We start from the raw sequence: 24569 nt of genomic DNA, 5'->3' as shown, positions 1-24569 counted from the left end.
CTGAACATTTCTCACTGGAATAATAATAAAATAATTCATACAAAAGTCAGGAGTTGGCTATAACATGAGTACTAACAAAGTGTGTTTATATGTGTGTAAGTGTTTGTGTGCGGGTGTGTGTATAATAATTTCCCATCATAAAAATGGATCCCCATTCCCCCAATAAAATACCTTCATCGATACCACAAAAACAATGACCTTTCTGTCTACCAGCACACCAGTATCACAAAGTATTAAAAACAGGCATAGAAAACGGTACTGGGTGTAATAAAATAAAAAACATTGTAAGGCTACTATTATATTATAATTATTTCTGTGACAACCTGGTTGATTAACAATATTGGGTTGTTAATAACACGTTTTTATATAAATAATGTGGGACACACAAAAAAAGGCAGTGTAGAACACCATTGCTCTAATAACTTTCATAAGATTGTTCTGAAGTTTGCCCCCCAAAAATGTATTTCCCTCAGAATGAAGTCGCGCAAAAAAAATTTTTTCACACGAATTAAGCCACACAAAAAACAAATTAAAATGCACCAAATCTGCTAAAATACTTTAAAAAACATATTTGCACGAATTGAGTGTGCGATTGTATTGCTCTGTTTGAGGGAGGGACGTCTGAAACCTGCCGACCCGCTCATTAGGTCTATGTCGGCAGATTGACAAGGGCGGCATTTTTTTTAAAGCTAAACTGACCAAGTTGTACCTCCAACAACACATAAAACCTTTACATAATTCTTCCCAAAAACAATGACCATTTCTCTCGACCAGTGGCATATGGGCTTTTTAGGTGAGAGCTGATGCAGCCCTGTGATAAGCAATGTCCACTTTGTCAAAGGCAGGGATGCAAAATATTTATCTTATCCATTCCCAGCCTGCATCTCCAGGGTGCTGATGGAGACGCAAAAAACGAATTTAACATAAATCGTGTAGCAGATATAGCGTATGGTAGAATGAGTGTGTGTCCTTTTCTGTAGGCTACAGGCCGGTGATAGTGTATGAAACTGCAATGAGATGGAAACTTTTTACATTAGGTTTCTTCGATCAAGTAGCCTAACCAAAATGGCGCACAATCAAATAAAAAATGCGCTGACATGTTAACAAATAACATGTCCTAAAAATAGGACAGGTAAAAGTAAAATTGACCATATGGAATGGCTACTCACAACTGCTGTCCATTAGTTTCATCCCATGGGCTAAATTGTCATGCTCAGTGGTTTCAAGTTTGTATCCATATATTTTTTTTTATTGAAAAAGGAAATACTTCTGCATTTCCCGCAGTGTTAACACATTGCAAATAGGCTCAGGATTAGTTGGGTAGCTGATATTCAGAGTTTAAATATCGCTTTCGACTAATAAAGCCAATGCAAAGGCCTGCTTTACAAACTGTGGGTCTACCATATCGATGGGCATTCATAAAATTCCATTGCTTGTGGACATGGTAGGCTACACCCCAGTGAGCACGGGCCAACGTCTTCTTGACGTCTTTTTTTGTTGTTCTTGTCTGGACCTGCAGTCTTTTTGTGTGTGTTTTACAAATGGTGAGCCTACCACATAGATGAGCATTCCTAAAATTCAATTTCAGGTGACACTGTAAGCTATACCTCAGTAAGCACTGACCGACACTGATGCCTTTTGGATTACTTTTTTTGGTCTTGTCCAGTTGTCTTTTTTGGTGCCATCTGGACCAGCCTTGATTTGGCTCAAACGTAGACGTATAAAAAAATGATGTATTTTCAACTTTCATTCAGAACCCGAAAATGAACCACTAATGAAATGGCTATGTCCATGGCTACCAAGAATATGCATTGTGTCGTCCCCCCGCCAACCCCTCTTTTATGCTGCTGCTACTCTCTGTTGATCATCTATGCATAGTAACTTTAACTAATCCTAGATGTACATATTACCTCAAATAGCCCAACTAACCAGTGCACCCTCACATTGACTCTGTACCGGTACCACCTGTATATAGCCTCGCTACTGCTATTTTTGGCTGTTTTTTTTATTTCTTTAATTATCTATTGTTTACCCGAATACCTATGTTTTACTTAAAAACTGCACTGTTGGTTAAGGGCTTGTAAGTAAGCATTTCACTGTATGGTCTGTATTCGGCACACGTGACAAATACATTTTGATTTGAACCTGATTTCAACATCTGGAAAATACGTATTTTCACCTTTCATTCAGAACCTAACTTCGAGATCTTGAAAATACGTATTGTAGACGTCTTTTTAACGTCATTTTGCTTACTGGGACTATTCTGATAAGGGGCGGCAATTTTGTTGTCTCGCCTATGGCGGCCGGGATCGGCCGGTCACATGAGCATTTTCACTTTCCAAACGCCATTTGAAGTGGGTTTCAGTGCAGGCGGGAGATCTATTTCATCTTCGAAAATAACAATAGCAACATGCTGTAGGCCTACAACTGAAAACTTTTTTGATTACGTCCATCGTCCAAACTGGAATGTAGTCTATTTTCGTCTCGATTGCTTTTGCGCGTCTATCGTCTGAATGAATCATTCCACCCTGGGCCTGAAATTGTAATGTAAATAGCCTACAATCATACTTTCATTTATGAATCTATACGTGCAACCCAATTTTAACCTGTTCATTAATTATTAAACTGTTAATATATTCAGTGACCTGGTAAATATTGGATTTTTTTCAACAAAGAAAACTGAATTGAAGAGGTGAACTACAGTTACGATCGGCGCCAATGGACACGTTGGCTTTTCTGACAGATAAGCAGTTACTGCAGTTTTTACGCTGTAGTAGGACAGAGATGTCGTGCATGGTGCAACCACACACCTTTCTTAACCAGCTCCGTGACCACCACCTCATTCCGGAGAACATGTACAAGGTGAGAGCAGTAGAGACCGCCATTCTGTAGACATAATCGCCCAATCAAAGGCTCAATTTAATCCCATCGGTCACAATACCGAAACAAACTTTTGTAGGTCCTACTTTACAGGCTTGAAATAAATTACAACTGTACTTAACAAATAAGTCATATATTATGCATTATTAAGGTGAAGTATGATTCAGAGAAGTTTCATTTAGATTTCTCAAGACAAGGATAAATCTCCAAGGTTTAGACCTACTTTTACACCAGAAGTCTGTATTCAACAGCTTAAAAAAAAAAACTGAAATGTTTTCATATTTAGATTAATGTTTAAAGGGTCTAGTTTACATTAACTCCCTAGTGGTGCAGAGGTCTAAGGGCATCACTACAGACACCCTGGTTCGATTCCAGGCTATATCACAACCGGCCGTGTTTGGGAGTCCCATAGGGCGGCACAATTGGCTCAGCCTCGTCCGGGTTTGGCCTGTGTAGGCAGTCATTGTAAATAAGAATGTGTTATTAACTGACTTGCCTAGTTAATTATAAAAACAAAAAAATAGGCTATGTGCCTTAATTTACTTTGAAGGGGTCATCATGAATTTGACAGTAAATTATATACAGCTCGGTGGCAAGTAAAATGTTGTATTTAATATTAAAGTACACCTACTGTAATATAAATACAGTATCATAGCAAGTACTGTGTAATGACACAGTACAATACCGTAAAATGTACTGTATTAGGCCTATACTGTAAATGCTACCATCATCGAAAGGAATGAATGATTGGATGAATGAATTACATTTATTGAGGTGAGGGTTTAAATTTCATAGTATTTTACTGTAATTACAAGGGATTGGTGAAAGATTTTACCAAATACTTAGGAAGAGGTCATCATCTGATGGTGTCTGTGAAGGAAGAAAGTGGTAAGCAAGTTATTTCCAAAAAACAGATTTTCACCAAGTCAAATACATTTATTGTGTTAGAGGTATCATGATGCTTTTATCTGAACCAAAGTAGATCATTATAAGATTGTTCTGTACATCAGTTGGAGTCTCTATAAGCTTCAATATGAGATCCTAAACCTAGCATAAAAGTGCATCCTTGTAGCTGTGTGGGCAATAGTCAAAATGTTTCCCATCGGGTAAGTTGAGCCAATGGCAAGTTGAGCAAATTGAAGTGTTTTCTTCCCAGGTGTAATGCAAGGCATTATTGCTGGCATATGAGGCAACAATAGGGCCTGGCCTATGCTAAAAGTGTTTTTAAAAAAGTGTTTGTTAGGTGTTAAACCTGTGTTAAAAGGTGATTCAAATTATTAAAAGACAAAAAGTGATTGCGAATTGTGTTTGGGAAATAAAGATTGACATGGTTTTAAAAAGGTAGTGGCAATATTTCATTCAGTAGACATTTTTAGGAGGCTTAATTTACCCTGTTCCGCAGCTCACCTTACCTCGTAAATTGTGCCAAGAGACCACTTTTTTTGTGACTAGCTATGTTTTCAAAATTGTAATGTTTTCCTGAATTCTGATTATTTCCGGGGATACACAACATCCTGAAATATATGTAGATATCTTTGTTAGAAAGAACACTATATTTCCCTTGACGGGGTGGTGCTGAATGTAAAAAATGCTCAACTTACCCCACTCTCCCCTAAAGCATATGAATTCATATTTGGTGTTTTATAGTGTTACGTTTGATACCGGAGCTCCGAGGCATGTGCCGAAATCGCTAAGCAGCTACTTCGAAATAGTGTGCTGATGTGTGTATCACTTTTTCACGAGTGCGTCATCAATGACGTCCGAAGCTTCATCTCATCTCATATGCTTTTTCAGACCGCGTGTTACAAAAAATGAAATCCCACTGATTTCTCTGTGGTTCTGGTGTCGTCTTTGATACCAAGCTGCTTTCAAACACCGACCTGTACTAGACACGTACTTTCAAATATAGTTAGGATTTTGTACAAAAAGTTTCAGCTGCCTGGCAGCTTACTTGTTAGAGTAGAGAACATTCAGGGTTGTGAGGGTATGAGTTGGAATCCTGTTGAAGGCACACTATTTTGAAAATGGTTTTATGTGAAACACTTTCTGCACTGTTCAAATATTAGTATTTATTTAGTATAGTATACGTTTCTGTCTTAAGCATCTTAAATAATGCCATAGATTCAGTTTTTGAAAAACAGTAAAGATGCGAAGCTGGTATTCCAATTGATGCCACAATTTACCGTACCGCCGCGCCACAGAGTTCAGATGATAGCAGTGGATTAAAACAACGTCTCTCTGATAATCATACGCTGCTGTTTATTGTTAACCAGTAGATGTCACTAATGTGCCTTGTGAACTGAAAATGAAGATCCGTTTTTCGGCACATTTTGGTGAAAGCGCCAAAGCATTCAGAAAGCATCGGTTTCCCATCACTAGTGTTTTATATCACTTGCAGTCCAAATTGGCAGCAACTTCAGGGCAAAGCAGACCAAAAGGACATGGCAAATGCCTTTTGCTCAACCATTTAAGGTTTAAGACTAGCTGCCACTCCAATCTGTCCCCTATACATTTTAAATTGATGGGACACTATAACCACATACGAGTTAAATTGTTACAGCATTGTCAATCACGGATGCAATAAATATAGCCTCTTACAAGGTGCGCCTCAAAATATGTTGCATCCAGTGTTGCATCCATGATGCTCCTTGTAGTTATGGATATACTTGATTAAGATTATTTTACAGATGATTTTACCATTATCCATTAGCCTTTACATTTGTTTAAAGCAGTGATTTTGACTGTAAAATATAAGCCATGTATAGACCCATACACTGAATTAATGTAATAACTTATCAAATATGTATTGTCAATAGGTTTGTTTAGTGTAATTTACACAATGGTAGACCTTACGTAAGTATTGCTGAATAGTCACAAGTGTACCTCGTTTATCAGAGTATAGACATAAAAAAAAAAAAGTTGAAGCTCATTTACTGCATTTCTATACAATTTAAAAACTCTAAAATTCTATTTGGAGAACAAGGTCTATACCCGTTGTATTCGGCACATGTGACTAATAAAATTTGGTTTGATTTGATTTGAAAACAATTGTAATCATTTCCCTGTTTGACCGCTAGAGGTTCCTTAAGGTTCTCCAGGGTTCATCGGTTCAACACTAATTCTAAGAGTGTTCTATGTACACTAAGACCATTCACTCTCCTATTACTAGCTGGGTACAAAAAATATAAATAACACGTCTTTGAATGTTATTGTAAAAGTGGACATTGGAGTTGATGATCATTGATTAGTAATATGTCCATGAATTCCTGTCTGTCACATGAACTGATTGATATGGTAGTTGCTTCTAGAGAATCAAGTCTATCACTCTACTCCAGCCAAAATTTGTTAACCCCCACAAATTGGACCATGGTTTTGTATTTGACCCCTCCTGCAGAAGCTGATTTTGATTAGGAGTAAGGAGCTGAGGGAGAAGGGTTTGTACCGGGTGTTGGACTGGGTGGAGGCAGAGAGGCCCGACAGCATCAAGGTGTTCTGGAACTGTGTGTTCAGGGATCACCTCCTGCAGCAGTACCCCACGTTACGCCTGCTACGAAACCGCCTGCTGGACGGTCAGTTCTGGAGCCTTCACTCTTATTACTCTCTTATTACTCTCTTATTATGGCATTTGTATGGATAGGCTAATATCTATATATAATTCTAACTCCTAGTATAATATAAATGTAGTCTCAATGGTGGATACTTTGAAGTTGAGATTCAAAGCCCTGTCTAATTTGTATTTCTAATAATTATTTATTAGGTGTACATGAATTAGGTTGCATGGTTTGCTCAATGTTGCCACCAATCCCTTGTAGGGTCGTTCACATTCTATGAGAAACTGCCAGAGAAGGTGGAGAAGGAAGAGGAGGAGGATAAGAAGAAGAAGGCTTCAGCGGAAGGAGGAGAGGAGGAGGAGGAGAAGACAGGAAGGAAAAAGAGGAAACAGAAAAAGAGAAGTGCGAGTGCGGAGGAGGAGCAGCCCAGCACATCCACCCAGTCCACCCCCAGTCAGAAGAGGAAAGTCCAGAGGCTCAAATACTGTGAGTCCCCGGCTTATGTTCCCTGGGGGAAAAGAGGAGGCCTTGAGTAGGAAAGTCTAAAGTACCTCTAACTTCAAACAGACATTCTCTTGAGTAAATATTGACTCTTGAATTCATAGGGTAGGAAGTAGGTTTATTGTTTTGGCGGGGTGAAATATATATATTTTTTATTTCAAGTCAAATCTTAATGACTGTCCCCAATGTGTCCCCATGCAGGCTCACCTTTCAGGAAGGGGGAGAAAGCTGACATCTGGACCTGGCCAATCTACAAGAGCCAGCTCCCAGTCATCTGTGGGGACAAAGAAGGCATGCTCAACAGGGACAAGCTGGCCAAAGGTAAGTCATAACAAGGACTTTATATGATGTGTTTGTGTGTAATGATGGATGTGGTTTGGCTGAATAACCTTGCCTGAGACCTTAAAAGTGGCAATCTGCAGTTGCTACATACATTTTTGGACATTTATGATATGTGCCCATTGATTCTTGAAGAATATAACTCATGAGCTTAGTTCAACTGTTTTACCCCATCAGAACAAAATGCTGTATACACTTGTTTTACTCCAATGTTTGTAAACAAAGTACATGTAAACAAATTACGTATACCCTCAAAACATGGTTAAAGCTATATTGTTAATAGCATGGATGGTCAGTCCTTGCCTGTTAACTCTATAGATAACACGGTTACAGCGTTGGACTAGTAGCCGAAAGGTTGCAAGTTCAAATCCCCGAGCTGACAAGGTACAAAATCTGTCGTTCTGCCCCTGAACAGGCACTTAACCCACTGTTCCTAGGCCGTCATTGAAAATAAGAATTTGTACTTAACTGACTTGCCTAGTTAAATAAAGGTAAAATAAAAAATTTAAATAAAAACCATGGTGAATGTGACTGTAGCCTGCATCAAATGTTGCAATGGTAAAAAGTTGTATATAATTTTCACCTGGCACGATCACATTGCCTACCACAGGAGGTTGGTGGCATCTTAATTGGGGAGAACGGGCTCATGGTAGTGGCTGGAGTGGAATGATTGGAATGGTATTAAAAACATCAAACACATGGTTTCCATCTGTTTGATGCCATTCCATTCGCGCCGTTCAGCCATTATTATGAGCCGTCCTCCCCTCAACAGCATCCACTGTTGACTACTCTAATATGTTGGCATGCATATTTTTTTTGAACCAATTCTGATGGTTGTTTAAAGCGGAATTTTGACAATATTACCGTTATATCAACACACTCGTCACTCCCATTTAACAACTCTGAATCGCTTTGGCACACAAGGCATCAAGTCACTTGCAGATAATGTTGCAGATAATGTTTAAAGGTCTATCATTTTCATCAAACACAATCAAATTTAACATAAGCCGTAGATGCCATCAATTGCCCAATTTATAGGCATGCCCAATTTAAACAGATTTTTTTAACAAAGTGATGTTGGATAACTTGAAATTGACATGATGTGAATAAATAAATAATCAAAATAAAAACTTGTTTATTTATTAGTCTAGTGTTTATAAGTATTTAGGCATATACTTGTGGATTTGGCCTCATGTGAAATCATTGTCAAATGCTCAAGAGATACTGTTACATGTACAGTAGGTCTAGATCATTTATGGATTGATCATATACAGCAGAAATATCAAAACATTATTTTAACAACTCCAAAGTAATTGCATGTGGCGCAGGAACCACTGACTCGCTGCATTTTTCTATTATCAAGACACCTGCTGGTAACTCTTAACTTATTAGGACAGGTGTCCTAAAAATCTGTTGATTAGGTGTGACTTTTATGATTAAGGATAGCTTTTATTTTTTACCCATCAGCACTTACAATAAATGTTCCACTCTGAGACCCTTTGTGAATACGGGCCCAGATCTAGTGCATAGCCTTTAGTGGGTTAACACAGTATTGAGATGTGCAGGAGACCCAGGTTTCAATCACTGTCAGGCACATGTGTACCACAGTCTATTTGACTTTGCATGGTTTTAATTTGTGGTGGTGTGTATGATGTCTGACTTCCTCATTGGATTGTCTCAGGGGAGAGGTGCATTGTGGTTCAGGGTTTCTGGTTGATGTCTGACTTCCTTATTGGTTTGGCTCAGGGGAGAAGTGCATTGTGGCCCAGGGTCGCTGGTTCACCCCAAGTGGCTTTGAGGAGTTTGGGGGGAAGAAGAGCCGTAAGAACTGGAAGTACAGTATCCGCTGTAGAGACACCACTCTGGAAAAACTGATCCAGGTACAGCATATATTTTTATCTAATTTATTTGACCATTTAAAAACACAATTCAACCAGATGTGATAACATAGGAAAGTTGAACAACTTGGTCACTTTTCATACTCTAATCAGGCCTATGTCATTTGTACAATGTTGCCATACACTACACTCTGGAATATATATAGGTCTGTATCATATAGTCTGTATCATATACAATATCATATAGGGGAGACTGGGGTTGGTTGTCACACTTTTTACTCTTGTGTGTATTTCTCAGCACCAGTATATCTTACAAAACTATTTTCAATATTAGGAGAAACACAGAGGTCTTGGGTTGAAATGTGGACTGACCCTTTTTATCTTCATATCTAATTCCAATATGGAGTCACTGTAAGACCTTTAAACGGGTTAACATTCCCAAGGCCACAGGGTGCGTACTCAGAGCTTGCACTGACCAGCTGACAAGTGTGTTCACTGACATTTTCAACCTCTCCCTGACCCAGTCTGTAATACCTACGTCTCTTCAATCAGACCATCATAGTCCCTGTGCCCAAGAACGCCAAAGTAACCTGTCTAAATGACTATCGCCCAGTAGAACTCACATCTGTAGCCATGAAATGCTTTGAAAGGCTGGTCATGGATCACATCAACACCATCATCCCAGACACCCTGGATCCACTCCAATTCGCATACCGCCTCAACAGATCCACAGATGACGCAGTCTCAATCGCACTCCACACTGCCCTTTCCCACTTGGACAAAAGGAACACCTACTTGAGAATGCTGTTCATTGACTACAGCTCAGAGTTCGACACCATAGTACCCTCGAAGCTCATCACTAAGCTAGGTACCCTGGGACTGAACACCTCCCTCTGCAACTAGATCTTGGACTTCCTGATGGCCCAGGTGGTAAGGGTAGGCAACAACACATCTGCAACACTGACCCTAAAGACCAGGGCACCTCAGGGGAGTGTGCTTAATCCCCTCCTGTACTCCCTGTTCACCCACGACTGCGTGACCAAGCATGACAGCAACACCGTCATTAAGTTTGCCGACAGCACAACGGTAGTAGGCCTGATCACCAACGTCGTTGAGATAACCTATAGGGAGGAGATCAGAGACCTCGCAGTGTAGTGCTAGGACAACAATCTCTCCTTCAACGTCAGCAAGACAAAGGACACTGATCGTGGACTACAATAAATGGAAGGCCAAGCACACCCCCATTCACATCGACAGGGCTGTAGTGGAGCCGGTCCTGAGCTTCAAGTTCCTCGGTGTCCACACCACTAAGGATCTATCATGGTCCAAACACACCAACACAGTCATGAAGAGGGCACGACAATGCCTCTTCCCCCTGAGGAAGCTGAAAGAATTTGGCGTGTGCCCTCAGACTACCTGCATTGACCCTTTTTTTTGCAATAACACTCTTGCACTGATTCTATGCACACAACCTGGACCTGGACCCACACATTCACGCATACTTACACTGACTCCTTGACACACACATACAAACAACTTTTAATTGATTTTATCAATTTTTTTCTCTCCAATTTCGTGATATCCAATTGGTAGTTACAGTCTTGTCCCATCGCTGCAACTCCCGTACGGTCTCGGGAGAGGCAAAGGTCGAGTCCACCGAAACACGACCTGCCAAGCCATACTGCTTCTTGACACTCTGCTCGCTTAACCCGGAAGCCAGTCGCACCAATGTGTCGGAGGAAACACCGTACAGCTGGTGACCTGAAGTAAGCGTGCATCGCTAGAGCGCGATGGGACAAGGACATCCCAGCTGGCCAAACCTTCCCCTATCCCAGATGACGCTGGGCCAATTGTGTGTCGTCTCATGGGTCTCCCGGTTGCGGCTGGCTGCAACACAGCCCAGGATTCAAACCCGGATCTGTAGTGACGCCTTCATAGAATGGTCTTTGATCGCCAATGACATTGTTGTGAATTGCAAAGCAGGCCGTTCATAAATTCTGAGCGTTATCATGTTCCTCAATTAATTCACGACACAGAGCGCACTCAAGACGCACTTCCACACCCCACCCGGCTTGCCCAGCGCCCATGTCTCGGCCGGTTCTCCCGGGTGGGGGGGTACTGTAACGTCTGCTCCTGCTCTCTCCCCCCCCCCCCCTCTAGCGCTTGAGGGTGCCAGGCTGCCCAACATCACGCGCTCCTATCATCCATTACGCACACCTGCCTTCCCTCGTCACTCGCATCAGCGATATTGGACTCACCTGGACTCACTCATCACTTGTTATTACCTCTCCTATATTTGTCAGTTCCCCAGCTCTGTTCCCCGCTTCTGCATTGATTGTTTTTTGTCTTTGTTTTCTTTTATGCTGACGCTGTTCCTATCTCATTCCATGTCCGTTATTTCTTAAATGTTTGACTCCCCTTACCTGCTTTGTCTCTCCAGCGTCATCCATGTGACAGAGGTTCAATGCTTTAATATTTAATCATTTCAGCCCCCTGAATTCATATTCATTATATAAATAGGCATGTTTAATTTTGCCTTGCTTACCATTCCAAATAAAGTGGAATATTTTTTTGTTCATAGATTTTATTTTTTAAATCGTTCGGGGGAGGCAGGGCCATAAGTAAATCGATAAACTGGGATAATGACTAAATCATTTAAGATGCTAGTTCACGTAGCTTGACCTAGGGACTCAGAAATAGGTTTGAAATATAGCTCTCCCTTTCCTGTTTTCAACAAATGTACCTGTTCATGGATACTCCCATAATTAAAATATTTACAAAGAAATATCACACTTTTTTCCCCCTTGTACCTATACGAAACATAAATTCCCCTCACCTCAATGTTTTGTCGTGCTGACATGAATTGGCCAGTTCTGTCGAAGAATTCACACATTTTAACTTAAACATTACACAGCGCCATTTAGATTGGTAGTAATTAGCACGGTGACAACCAACCCGTGAGACAACCACCCCCGGTCTCCCCTATCTTACCACAGCATATCGGTTTATCATTACATATACCAGAAAATTGGGCCAGGCGGAGCAACAAACTATAGCTATACATTATATCCTTTTTGTTTTTCTGTAAAGAAACTAACAGTACAGCTATTTCACTGATATGCCATTCAACACTAAAAAGCAATGTCTGTCTCCCTTTCTCTACTCCCCCCCCCCCCCCCCCCCCCATCACCATCCTACCCACCTCAGGGAGGCCATTTAACTTCACCAGACTTTAAAAGAAGAAAGAGTGCACAGGTATGAGACCAATCTTTCAATATACCACATCATCTGGATCAACAAATTTAATTAGACTATTTAGGTGTGCAAATGCCCTCAAATGCTTACTACAGTGCCTTGCGAAAGTATTCGGCCCCCTTGAACTTTGCGACCTTTTGCCACATTTCAGGCTTCAAACATAAAGATATAAAACTGTATTTTTTTGTGAAGAATCAACAAGTGGGACACAATCATGAAGTGGAACGACATTTATTGGATATTTCAAACTTTTTTAACAAATCAAAAACTGAAAAATTGGGCGTGCAAAATTATTCAGCCCCCTTAAGTTAATACTTTGTAGCGCCACCTTTTGCTGCGATTACAGCTGTAAGTCGCTTGGGCTTTGTCTCTATCAGTTTTGCACATCGAGAGACTGAAATGTTTTCCCATTCCTCCTTGCAAAACAGCTCGAGCTCAGTGAGGTTGGATGGAGAGCATTTGTGAACAGCAGTTTTCAGTTCTTTCCACAGATTCTCGATTGGATTCAGGTCTGGACTTTGACTTGGCCATTCTAACACCTGGATATGTTTATTTTTGAACCATTCCATTATTGATTTTGCTTTATGTTTTGGATCATTGTCTTTTTGGAAGACAAATCTCCGTCCCAGTCTCAGGTCTTTTGCAGACTCCATCAGGTTGTCTTCCAGAATGGTCCTGTATTTGGCTCCATCTATCTTCCCATCAATTTTAACCATCTTCCCTGTCCCTGCTGAAGAAAAGCAGGCCCAAACCATGATGCTGCCACCACCATGTTTGACAGTGGGGATGGGGTGTTCAGGGTGATGAGCTGTGTTGCTTTTACGCCAAACATAACGTTTTGCATTGTTGCCAAAAAGTTCAATTTTGGTTTCATCTGACCAGAGCACCTTCTTCCACATGTTTGGTGTGTCTCCCAGGTGGCTTGTGGCAAACTTTAAACGACACTTTTTATGGATATCTTTAAGAAATGGCTTTCTTCTTGCCACTCTTCCATAAAGGCCAGATTTGTGCAATATACGACTGATTGTTGTCCTATGGACAGAGTCTCCCACCTCAGCTGTAGATCTCTGTAGTTCATCCAGAGTGATCATGGGCCTCTTGGCTGCATCTCTGATCAGTCTTCTCCTTGTATGAGCTGAAAGTTTAGAGGGATGGCCAGGTCTTGGTAGATTTGCAGTGGTCTGATACTCCTTCCATTTCAATATTATCGCTTGCACAGTGCTCCTTGGGATGTTTAAAGCTTGGGAAATCTTTTTGTATCCAAATCCGGCTTTAAACTTCTTCACAACAGTATCTCGGACCTGCCTGGTGTGTTCCTTGTTCTTCATGATGCTCTCTGCGCTTTTAACGGACCTCTGAGACTATCACAGTGCAGGTGCATTTATACGGAGACTTGATTACACACAGGTGGATTGTATTTATCATCATTAGTCATTTAGGTCAACATTGGATCATTCAGAGATCCTCACTGAACTTCTGGAGAGAGTTTGCTGCACTGAAAGTAAAGGGGCTGAATAATTTTGCACGCCCAATTTTTCAGTTTTTGATTTGTTAAAAAAGTTTGAAATATCCAATAAATGTCGTTCCACTTCATGATTGTGTCCCACTTGTTGTTGATTCTTCACAAAAAAATACAGTTTTATATCTTTATGTTTGAAGCCTGAAATGTGGCAAAAGGTCGCAAAGTTCAAGGGGGCCGAATACTTTCGCAAGGCACTGTATATCTATATAACAGTTCACCCACATCATTCTATGTAAAAAATGACTTTATAATAACCGAATAAAAAAATCTATCCTTGCCTTTATCAACCTAATATAATCCAGGTCCTCACAAATTAATAGAATGGTAACACATCATGGCAATTCGGTTTTTGTAAGTAGAGGCTTATACCATACTGGGCATGGAAAGATGTGGGACCATTGAAAATGCAAAGAAAGTGCTGCATCGTCATAGCATCTGAATACATGTTGTTTATGAATGTAAGTCACCTTACCATATTAGATAAAGAAGTCTATTATGTGACTGATATATGTACAACTGGTCTGTCTATTTTCTCCTTTCTAGGCCAAGAGAGCACTGTTTCCCTCCAACCAATCAGTGGGCTCAATCACAGGTATGTACACCAATCACAACTCAATGGAATCTTTCTGAATCCTTTAAACATGACTGGTAAAGGGGATGATGTCTCTCTAACCATGTGTTTTTGTTGTGTCACGAACCGGCTCGAAGCCCGTAACAAAAAGGGAGACAACGTTGAGATAAAGAATAACAAAATATATTTATTAACTGAAGTAAAGTAAATACAATTAACAATGGTTTGTGTGGTCAGTAGTGTAAGTGAGTTGTCGCGTGTGTACATGTGATAATTAGGGGTGTTGAACGGTGCCAATGCAAACAAACCAAATCTGTCTGTGTCTGCATGGAGAGAGTCTCCCCAATGAATGTGCAAGAAGTCTATTTATCCTGGGACACACCCGGGCCCAGGTGTTTCCCATGTAGCTGACGACCCTCCCAACTCCGCCCACTGGCATCCTAATAAGGAAACAATAACAAAGAGAGAATACGGCAGACAGAGTGGGAGGGTCGTCACAGTTGCTATAAGGTTTTTGACCCTAAACGTCTTTGTTTATCTTTACTTCAGGATCTGAGGAGGATGATGGTGAGGAGGAAGAAGAAGCTGAGCAGAAAAGAGAGGAAGGAGAGAGTGGAGAGCAGGCAAATACTGCTGGAGGAGAGAGTAGTACAGGAGTCAGCCATGGTGTTGTGAAAAAGTGTGTCTTCAAAGTCACCTGTGGAGCCATCAATGGAATGCTACATAAGGATCGGTTTGCATCAGGTACATATTTTATTCTCTCAAGGTTTAATAAACATGAGAAAATCCTATAGCTATTGCCATGTCTCCAAAACTATTGGAGGTACTGGAGACACTTTTACATGTTGGCAACCCTCTTTCTCTGGCTGCACCTCAAATACCGCCCCCACTTAGTGCTTTTATCAAGCAGAAAACCCATTTCAGCTGATCCACAAGGCCATGAGATGTGACTGTATAGTTCCCTTAAGGAAAAGCAGCTTCAGTCAGACTGCTTTCACTGTGAGAGCTTCCCATGTCTGGAACTCACTGCCTTCAGACACACGTAACTGTGCAACACACGTCTGTAGTTTGTGAGGTGTGTAGATATTGTTTGTTCATTTTCTGTCTTTTGTTTGGTTGCTTTTTGTGTCATTGCTCTGTCTGTCTGCGTTCTAAGTGTTAGTTGTCATATGTTGCTCTCTGCTCTGTATGTGCTCATTGTCTGTCTGTACTGCCCAACGACTACAGTTGAACATTTGCTGACTGTCTAAAACTGCCACTTTTAATGAAAATGTCCCTGTAAAAATAAATGTAAATTACCAATTTTCGCTATTGTCGGTAATACACTACAGGTTCTTTTTCCATAGCCCTATGTCACTCTAGTCAGTTGTAGCGACCCATATTGGATTTATACTAGGGTTATAATAGGGTTTAATTTGAGTTTTTCCTTTTGCCCTTATCTTTTCTGTTGCCCCAGGGTCGTGTGGAAAGAGCATCCGTACGGAGCAGTGCTGGATGACCCCGATAAAGTTTGTGACGGAGGGGTCAGCTCTGGAAGATCCCTCCTGGAAGAAAGACATCCAGTGTGACGGGAAACCACTCAGCGTCCTCATCGAGGTACAGAGGGAAAGAGAACAGAGAGAGAGTGAGGAAAAGAGATGAGAAAGAAGTGTGTTTGGCACTTACCAACCTACTGTACTAGGAATGGCTTAAGATAGTCTGGCAGGTCTTTAAGGACCTGTGATGAAAAGGTTTCCCTTCAAAAAAATATTTGTACTACTGTCTTTGTTTGTTTCTAATTTTCAGAGTAAGCTCTTGCACATCCACTCTCTCCTGTGTAAGTGCAAGCTGTGCAGCTCCACGGTCAAAGACCGGGTAAGTTTCCCCCTCCACCCTCATGGAATATGGTGGCACCCACTTACCAATCAGCCAATCACATTGGTTAAACAAATGCTTCAGTTGTAAAAATGAAATTCCAAGATGTTTCTTAACATTACTGTATAAGGAAGGAATGAATGACATTTTTGTGTGAAATCATCAGTTGGCAACCCATCCCTTACAGGATTTATTTGACACATAACAAACATTTCAATGATTCAGTGATAATTCAGTGATAATTCTTCTGGTGTTCTGCGAAGTGCGCACCGCATAAATAATGAAAAAATAAATCAGTACATAATAGTTGATAAGGTTATGCAAGCAATAATAATAACCCTTGATCAGTAAAAATGATAAAAACTAAAGAGAAATTCAACAGAAGGTATTTAAACCTGGTCTCGCACAAAGAGAAGATTCACGTGTGAGACAGGCCTACAGACACACACGTGCACTTTGCTATATTGTCACGGCTCTCGTCGTAATGAGCTGACCAAAGACACAGCATGGTAAGTGTTCATGATTCTTTATTAACAAAATAACAAAGTCAGAAAAAAAAACTGTTCTGTAAGGTGCATAAACTATACAGAAAACAACTACCCACAAAACACAGGTGGGAAAAAGGCTGCCTAAGTATGATTCCCAATCAGAGACAACGATAGACAGCTGTCCCTGATTGAGAACCATACCCAGCCAAAACATAGAAATAAAGAAACTAGAATGCCCACCCTTGTCACACCCTGGCCTAACCAAAATAGAGAATAAAAGCCTCTCTATGGCCAGGGCGTGACATATATAGGAGTTAAATACTTTTAGAATGTAGTTATAGGTCGCCCTTTTTCTTTTATTCCAGTCTTTATAAAAAAATTCAGCAAACAGAAATACACAATGGACAAAAAAACATTTAAGTTTCTCCTCATCGCTCAGCCACATATTTAAGGAAAGTGTAAATATCGTGATACAAAGTGCAATAGATTTTTGTACAAATGTTTTCAGTCAGACTGCTGGAAAAGGTCTGACTTTTTGGTTGCCCAGGCTCCTCCTGTGAAAAGATCCCATTGAAAAACATTCTGGCAATTGGCATATCCAACAGTCTATTCCAAAGTCTCACCATACACACCTTCCATCTCGCCTCATAGGGTTCCCAGCCATTGTCCCCAGTTATTGCCAGTATAGGCGCAAACTTGTAGACACCTAAAAAATAAGTTTTGCTTTGAGATACCTCTTAGCAACTCGCACTCTTGCTGAATTAGTCCAGAACAGGACACACACGTTTGGAATATGTGTCATAACTAATATCTTTGAGTGTTTTTGTTTTTCTAAAAGCTCTACATGCTGAGTCAGACAGGGCAGATGTGCCGTATTGAAAGGTGGTCATACAGTATGTTCATCAAAATAAAGACCCAAATATTTATAATTGCTAGTAAACTCCAGAATGTCTTCACCGCCACAAAACTAAAAAACGTCTTAGTACTTGGATTTCTAAAATGCATTAAAAAAATCTAATAAATTCTAATCATGATTCCCCATCTTTTGCACCAATTGACTACACATAATAACATTTTGCGCAGGTCTTGTTCAGTTTCTGCCATCAAAATAATATAATCCGCATTTCAACATCATATCTTAGTATTTAACTGTTTAATTTATTTGGCCAAATCATTAATAAACATAGCAAACAGAATCGGTGATAAGGAGTATCCTTGTTTTACACACAAATCTGTACGAAATTCGTTAACACACAAACATGAAGTTGGTGCTTGATTGTTAACCAATCTCTTCTGTCTTGGCAGCACGATCAAGATAACGATGACGACTGCTTCATCTGTAGAAGCCAGGGCAGCTTGATATGCTGTGATAAGTGTCCTCGCTCCTTCCATCAGAGATGTCATCTTCCTAATGTGGATGACGCTATGCTGGGGTGAGAAGAGTATTTGATGAGCGAGAGAGTAGGAGAAATACATTTGATACAAGAGAGGTCTGTTCTGTGTAGGTAAACTTAGCTGTCAGCTAATTTGTGCACTATTGAAATGTGTGTTATCACAGGGATAATCGTACGTGGATGTGTACATTCTGTGTTCTGGGGGCCAGTCAGTTGTGGCGCTACCCCAAACAAATGACCTACCAGGAAGCCTTGACCTGCCGAATCTCTGACCACCTACTGGTGAGGAGCCTGTATTAATGACTGCTACAATTGGGCCAACTTCCTTCAATCAATCAATTACTCAACCTATCTGTCTGTCTGTCCATTATAGGCATCACTATATACTTGACATGAAATAATTATTCAGAATGAAATGTAAACAATCTCTGACCAGTCACGTTTACTCTGACAGGAATGCCAGTACCTCCTGCTGTGTCTGTACAAAGCGGACGAGGACAACATCTTTGTGACAGATCCTTGCATCAATGTAAGTTTGCTTGGTTCTCTCTCTCTTTGTGTGTTGTGTGTGTGCTTATCAAAGTTCACATATATCTCCGTCTGTGTTTCATTGCCAGGTGAGAAACTACACCAGTGTGATAAAGACTCCGATGTGGCTGGGCAGGGTTGTGGAGAAGCTGCAGCAGAATCTCTACAAAACAGTGCACCACTTTGTGTCTGACGTGATGTTTATCTTCACCAACTGTGCCAGATTTAACAGGGTAAGACAACATTAGTACAGTATCCAATGTTAAGACTCAGGGCTAACATTTTGAAAAAGTATTGGAATTATGCTAGTCAACTTTACTTGTGCTAATGCATGAATAACACTAACAATGTGCCTTTGCTTAATCCATAACAAAGCTGCATTAGGCTAAATTATTTTTATTTATTGTATTTCTAGTTTGTTTATTATGTTTTCTATACAAATGTGTCTTTTTTTCCTGAAGGATAATGCAGAGTTCTGTGAAATGGGCGAAAGATTGAAGGATCTATTTGAGAGAGAGTTCAAGAGTACATTTAGCATCCAACTTCAGCATCCAGCTGCATCCAACAGCCAGTAGAGCCTTCATCAAGTCTGTACTGTTATCTCACTGTGAGACAACAGGGAATATTCACCATGCCCTGGTCCTTCTATACAGCCTTCATACAGACTTGTACACCAAGTTGTACAGATCTTATTTTCCATGCATGTACATTATTTTCCATCTAGTCCTTTAATTAATTAATTTAATTCATTCTACCAGTCAAAAATGGGTGTGATAATAATTGAAATAGAATGATGGTGATAACATTGCATTTCATACAGTAAATGTTGCTTTGCTAACTTTTTATGCAAAGCCTTAGAATTCCTTACCTTCCGGGCTTCTTTTACTTCTGGTTAAGCCATACTAGATTTATGCCCAGGGATTCTGTCAAAAATAAACTAATGAATTTCTAAAACATTGTACAACGTAGGTATACTTGTTAGACTTTGTGTAGCCTATCAGAATGTGGTTCTGTTGAGGAGAATATCAGACGGAGCAGCAGCGCTCTCTTCAGGGCAGTTTGGGCAGCACCACAATTGCCAGCAGCGAATCCCCTGCGCAGCAGCGTTGCGCAGACATGCTTGGTAAACGATGCAGACATTTCTCTTCAGATTGTTGTAAAGCCACAGGTTCGAGAATGTGAATATTATGTTAGGGTTTGTAGGCACATTTCTTGATATCTAATTGAAAGACTAAAACATCCACATAGGCAGCCTAGACATGGTTGAGCGATCCAATATCCAAGAAAGTGCGTAATGTCGTTGAATATCACTTTGAAAAGTGAAGACTCGAGTCCTTTGACGAAGAAGACGAATCGTCTCCGCTGCTTTCAGGCAAAAGAGGCTCCGAGTCTGCAGCTCGTGACGATATTTCTCCGGGAGAAGGCGGTCCAATAGAAGACCATGCAGGGTATTCAACACAGCATGGCCGGCTGGCAACTAAAACGACCAGCAAACCCATCGTACTGTGTAAGTTGTTGGTACTGTATAATCAGACAGACGTGGCATATTTTTCAGTCTTGTCTCACAGGAACTTTAACTTTAGAACTACTATTAGATAATAGGTAGAATCTACCGCACACCCGGAGCTGAGTAGCCAGTGAAGGTGATGGAGGCAAAAGGCAAAACTGGAGAAACATTCAAAAGTATCTGCACACTTTAGAAATACTATTACTATCTATAATGAAAGATCTGATTTTATTGAAATGCTGAGCTATCACAAAATAAAATGCATCTTCCCAGTCGCGGCCGGCTGGTTTTTAATGGAATATCTACATAGGTGTACAGAGGCCCGTTATCAGCAACCATCACTCCTGTGTTCCAATGGCACGTTGTTAGCTAATCCAAGTTTATAATTTTAAACAAAGACTTTTATTCTGAAACTTGTCAGTCTATGCTTGTTCTCAGAAATGAAGGCTATTCCACGTGAGAAATTGCCAAGAAACTGACGCTAGGCGTCCCACCTCGACAACTTCCGGTGAAATTGCAGAGCACCAAATTAAAATTAAAAATACTATAAATATTTAACTTTCATGAAATCACAAGTGCAATACATCAAAATAAAGCTTAACTTGTTGTTAATCCAGCCGCCGTGTCAGATTTCAAAAAGGCTTTACGGCGAAAGCAAACCATGCTATTATCTGAGGACAGCGCTCAGCACACAAAACATTACAAACAGTTAGCAGCCAAGTAGATTAGTCACAAAAGTCAGAAATAGCAATACAATTAATCACTTACCTTTGATGATCTTCATATGGTTACACTCACAAGACTCCCAGTTACACAATAAATGTTTGTTTTGTTCGATAAAGTCCCTCTTTATATCCATAAACCTCCATTTTGTTGGCACGTTTTGTTCAGCAATCCAATGGCTCAAATGTGGTCTCAAGAGGCAGATCAAAATTCCAAATAGTATCTGTAAAGTTCGTAGAAACATGTGAAACGATGTTTATAATCAATCCTCAGGTTGTTTTTAGCCTAAATAATCGATAATATTTCAATCGGACAATAGCGTCAATATAAAAGAAAAACAACGAAAGGCGCGCTATCGAGATTGGGGACTTTCCACTGGCCTCTCATTGAAACTGCTCATTCTCCCAAATTTTTCAGAATAAAGGCCTGAAACAATGTCTAAAGACTGTTCACAGCTAGTGGAAGCCATAGGGAACGGAATTTGGGTCATATCCCTTTAAATGGTGGATAGGCTTTCAATGGAAAAACACCCATTTCAAAATAATAGCACTTCCTGGATGGATTTTCCTCAGGTTTTTGCCTGCCATTTCAGTTCTGTTATACTCACAGACATTATTTTAACAGTTTTGGAAACTTTAGAGTGTTTTCTATCCAAATCAATTATATGCATATCCTAGCTTCTGGGCCTGAGTAGCAGGCAGTTTACTTTGGGCATGCTTTTCATCCAAAATTCCGAATGCTGCCCCCTATCCCAAAAAAGTTCATCATTGTTTCATTATTTCTTACCACAATTGGGTAGAGCTTGGCGATATGGCCAAAATATTTTATCATGGTATTTAAAAAAAATATTTGGAACGATATGACAGTATTTGACGGTATTTTTTGTTTTTGAATAATAAAAGTTCTACATTTGCTTTATGAGTAGTGAGTGATCCTAGGGTGGCAACACATACATTCTAAGTGATTTTAATGAGTATTAAGTTTCAGCTCTTTAATTATTTTTGCATTTCCTGCACTCAATTGCAGTGGTGAAAAGTACCCAATTGTCATACTTGAGTAAAAGTAAAGATAAATTAATAGAAAATTACTCAAGTAAAAGTAACCCAGTAAAATACTACTTGAGTAAAAGTCTAAAAGTATTTAGTTTTAAATATACTTAAGTATCAAAAGTAAATGTAATTGATAAAATGTACATAAATATCAAAAGTAAAAGTATAAATAATTTAAAATTCCTTTTATTAAGCAAACCAGATGGCACCACTTTATTTTAAAAACATTTTTTACGGATAGCCAGGGGCACACTCCAACACTCAAACATAATTTACAAACAAGGCATTTGTGTTTAGTGAGTCTTCCACATCAAAGGCATTAGATGACCAGGAATGTTATCTTGTGTGTGGATTGGACCATTTTCCTGTCCTGCCAAACATTCCAAATGTAACAAGTACTTTTAGGTGAAGTAAAAAGTACAGTATTTTCTTTAGGAATGTAGTGATGTAAAAGTTGTCAAAAAAATATAGTAAAGTACAGATACCAAAAAAACTACTTAAGTAGTACTTGAAATTATTTATACTTAAGTAAAAATACTTTCAAGTACTACTTAAGTATAAATAATTTCAAGTACTACTTAAGTACTTTACACCACTGCTCAATTGAGATCATTTCCACACATCCACATAGGGCTGCACAATATGGGCAATTAATCTAGGACTTAATTTTAACCAAATGTTGCAGTTGCGATTTGACTTTGAAATAGAGCAAAACTGTTGGAATCATGGAAATAGAATGACTATTCTAATTCTTTAGTTAGAATATAATAGTGGGCACTTTGAATACAGTGTTGTTTGAGATGACAACAAATTAAAATGCCAGGGAGGAGTTATTGTGACAAGGTAGGAACTAAAGTGTTGATAAGTGTTTCCTATGGGACCCTATAAGCTTTGGCTACATTGCATATTTTCTCTTAGGTACTTCATGTAGCTAACATATTCTTCCTTTGCATATTCCTCTTTTATTTAGAAGATGCTGTTGCACAAACAACATGCTGATTTAGGTCTACACCATCACTGGTATTATCGGGCTGTGTTAGCTAGCTACGTTTGCTCTTACTCAATAAATGTATTAGCTAGCTAGCTATTTGCATTTGCGGCTAACAATTAGTGTTTCTCAAAATTTAGGGCAACTTGCTCGGAAAACTACAAACTAGCTGTTTGCTGATGTAAGAAACACAAACTAATAGTGTCATTACAGAACTCTAGTGGATTCATATTAAGAAGAAAGGTGAAAACAACATTGTTGTCATCAACATTGTTGCATGTGCTGTATTGACCATGCAGACTGATCGCAAGTGGCTCATGGTTGGGGAACATCAAATACGCTCCTTGAGTGACAGGGGGCGTGGCTAGGTCTGTGTGGAAATTGGCACGGAGAGAGATGACTCAAGTAGCCGAAGTAAACTATAAAAATTGACATGGCGTATCACATTTAACAAACCAAACATTCAAAAACCGGTATAGAAGGTAAAGTAAAATCCCAAACCGGTCACTGCATCAATACATGTAATGTCAATATATCATAAAATACGGTATACTGCCCAGCCCTACAATCGTGTTGCATTGACCTAATGTTTTCAGTAACTTTCTGGGGCCTCCACCTAGTCAAAATATAAAACCCAGTTGTTTAACTTGCTCATCAGCTCAGTGTTCCACATAATGTAAACAGGTTAAGGGTTTAGATGACCTTACCCTCAACTTGTTAAAAGAAAACAACCTTCAATCAATACTCATCATCTGTATCTACAGGGGGAAATGTAAGCTCCTCCTGAGTTGGCATCTAACTGTTTCACCATCTGGAGGAGTAGAAAACATGATAGCTGCTGAAATCTTATCAGCCAGAGAGGCACAGATCGCCTTACAGCATGTAAATAATATTTAAAAGGGGAGAGAGTGTGAACACGTTATAACAGTTTCACACTAACCTTGCTAAGAATGAGATTGGGGCAGATTAGTCCAAGCTACAATCTAGTGTCTCTCCTCACATTTTTAGGGCACAGCTCTGCCTCTAGAAGCCTTGACTTTCCATATCATAATTATAATTATTGATATATTACCCAACCCAAATTTAGAATGACAGTTCTTAGCGCTTCACATTGGTTCAATCACTTTAATTAAAGACCCTCACTTTTCTCATCCCTTGTGGTAAGGACATATTAGTATCTCAATGCATTCTTAGTCTAAATTACTATACATTTTACAGTGGGCCGACCTCCACAATCAACCTGATACCCCAAATAATCAATTTTGGATAAGCTTAAATCAATTATGGGCACGGTTGACCTCCCCCTTCACTGCACTCATTCTTCTTTTCCTGGCATTTCATGTTCTTCTTCAGATAGTGTTTCAGTTTGTCCTTTTAATGGCAGATGTTTAAAGTGAATGGCCCTTGATAATGTCTCTCATCTGTCCTTTACAGTAATTATGTCTTTATATATTTTCAGTACACCAGCAGCATTTTTTATTTTTTTATTTCCCCTTTATTTAACCAGGTAGGCAAGTTGAGAACAAGTTCTCATTTATAATGGCGACCTGGCCAAGATAAAGCAAAGCAGTTCGACACATA

The 24569-nt window shown here is 39.7% G+C and overlaps 1 protein-coding gene across 1 annotated transcript; it reads left to right on the top strand.

The window, feature by feature from the left end:
• The first annotated feature begins 2327 nt into the window (after window positions 1-2327).
• On the top strand, window positions 2328-19677 carry LOC109898276 (nuclear body protein SP140-like protein). The gene is made up of 15 exons (XM_020493184.2): window positions 2328-2862; window positions 6275-6449; window positions 6693-6917; window positions 7134-7253; window positions 9018-9151; window positions 12317-12364; window positions 14430-14478; window positions 15007-15201; window positions 15914-16053; window positions 16243-16311; window positions 18105-18232; window positions 18358-18475; window positions 18648-18722; window positions 18811-18954; window positions 19183-19677. The coding sequence occupies exons 1-15, from the start codon at window positions 2719-2721 to the stop codon at window positions 19294-19296; spliced, it is 1878 nt and encodes a 625-aa protein (XP_020348773.1). The 5' UTR covers window positions 2328-2718; the 3' UTR covers window positions 19297-19677.
• The last annotated feature ends 4892 nt before the right edge of the window (window positions 19678-24569 follow it).

This window comes from Oncorhynchus kisutch, linkage group LG10 (assembly GCF_002021735.2).
Source record: "Oncorhynchus kisutch isolate 150728-3 linkage group LG10, Okis_V2, whole genome shotgun sequence".
In the NCBI taxonomy this organism is placed as follows: domain Eukaryota; kingdom Metazoa; phylum Chordata; class Actinopteri; order Salmoniformes; family Salmonidae; genus Oncorhynchus; species Oncorhynchus kisutch.
The sequence above is the reverse complement of the archived record's forward strand: the minus strand, read 5'-3'. Positions and strand labels throughout refer to the sequence as shown.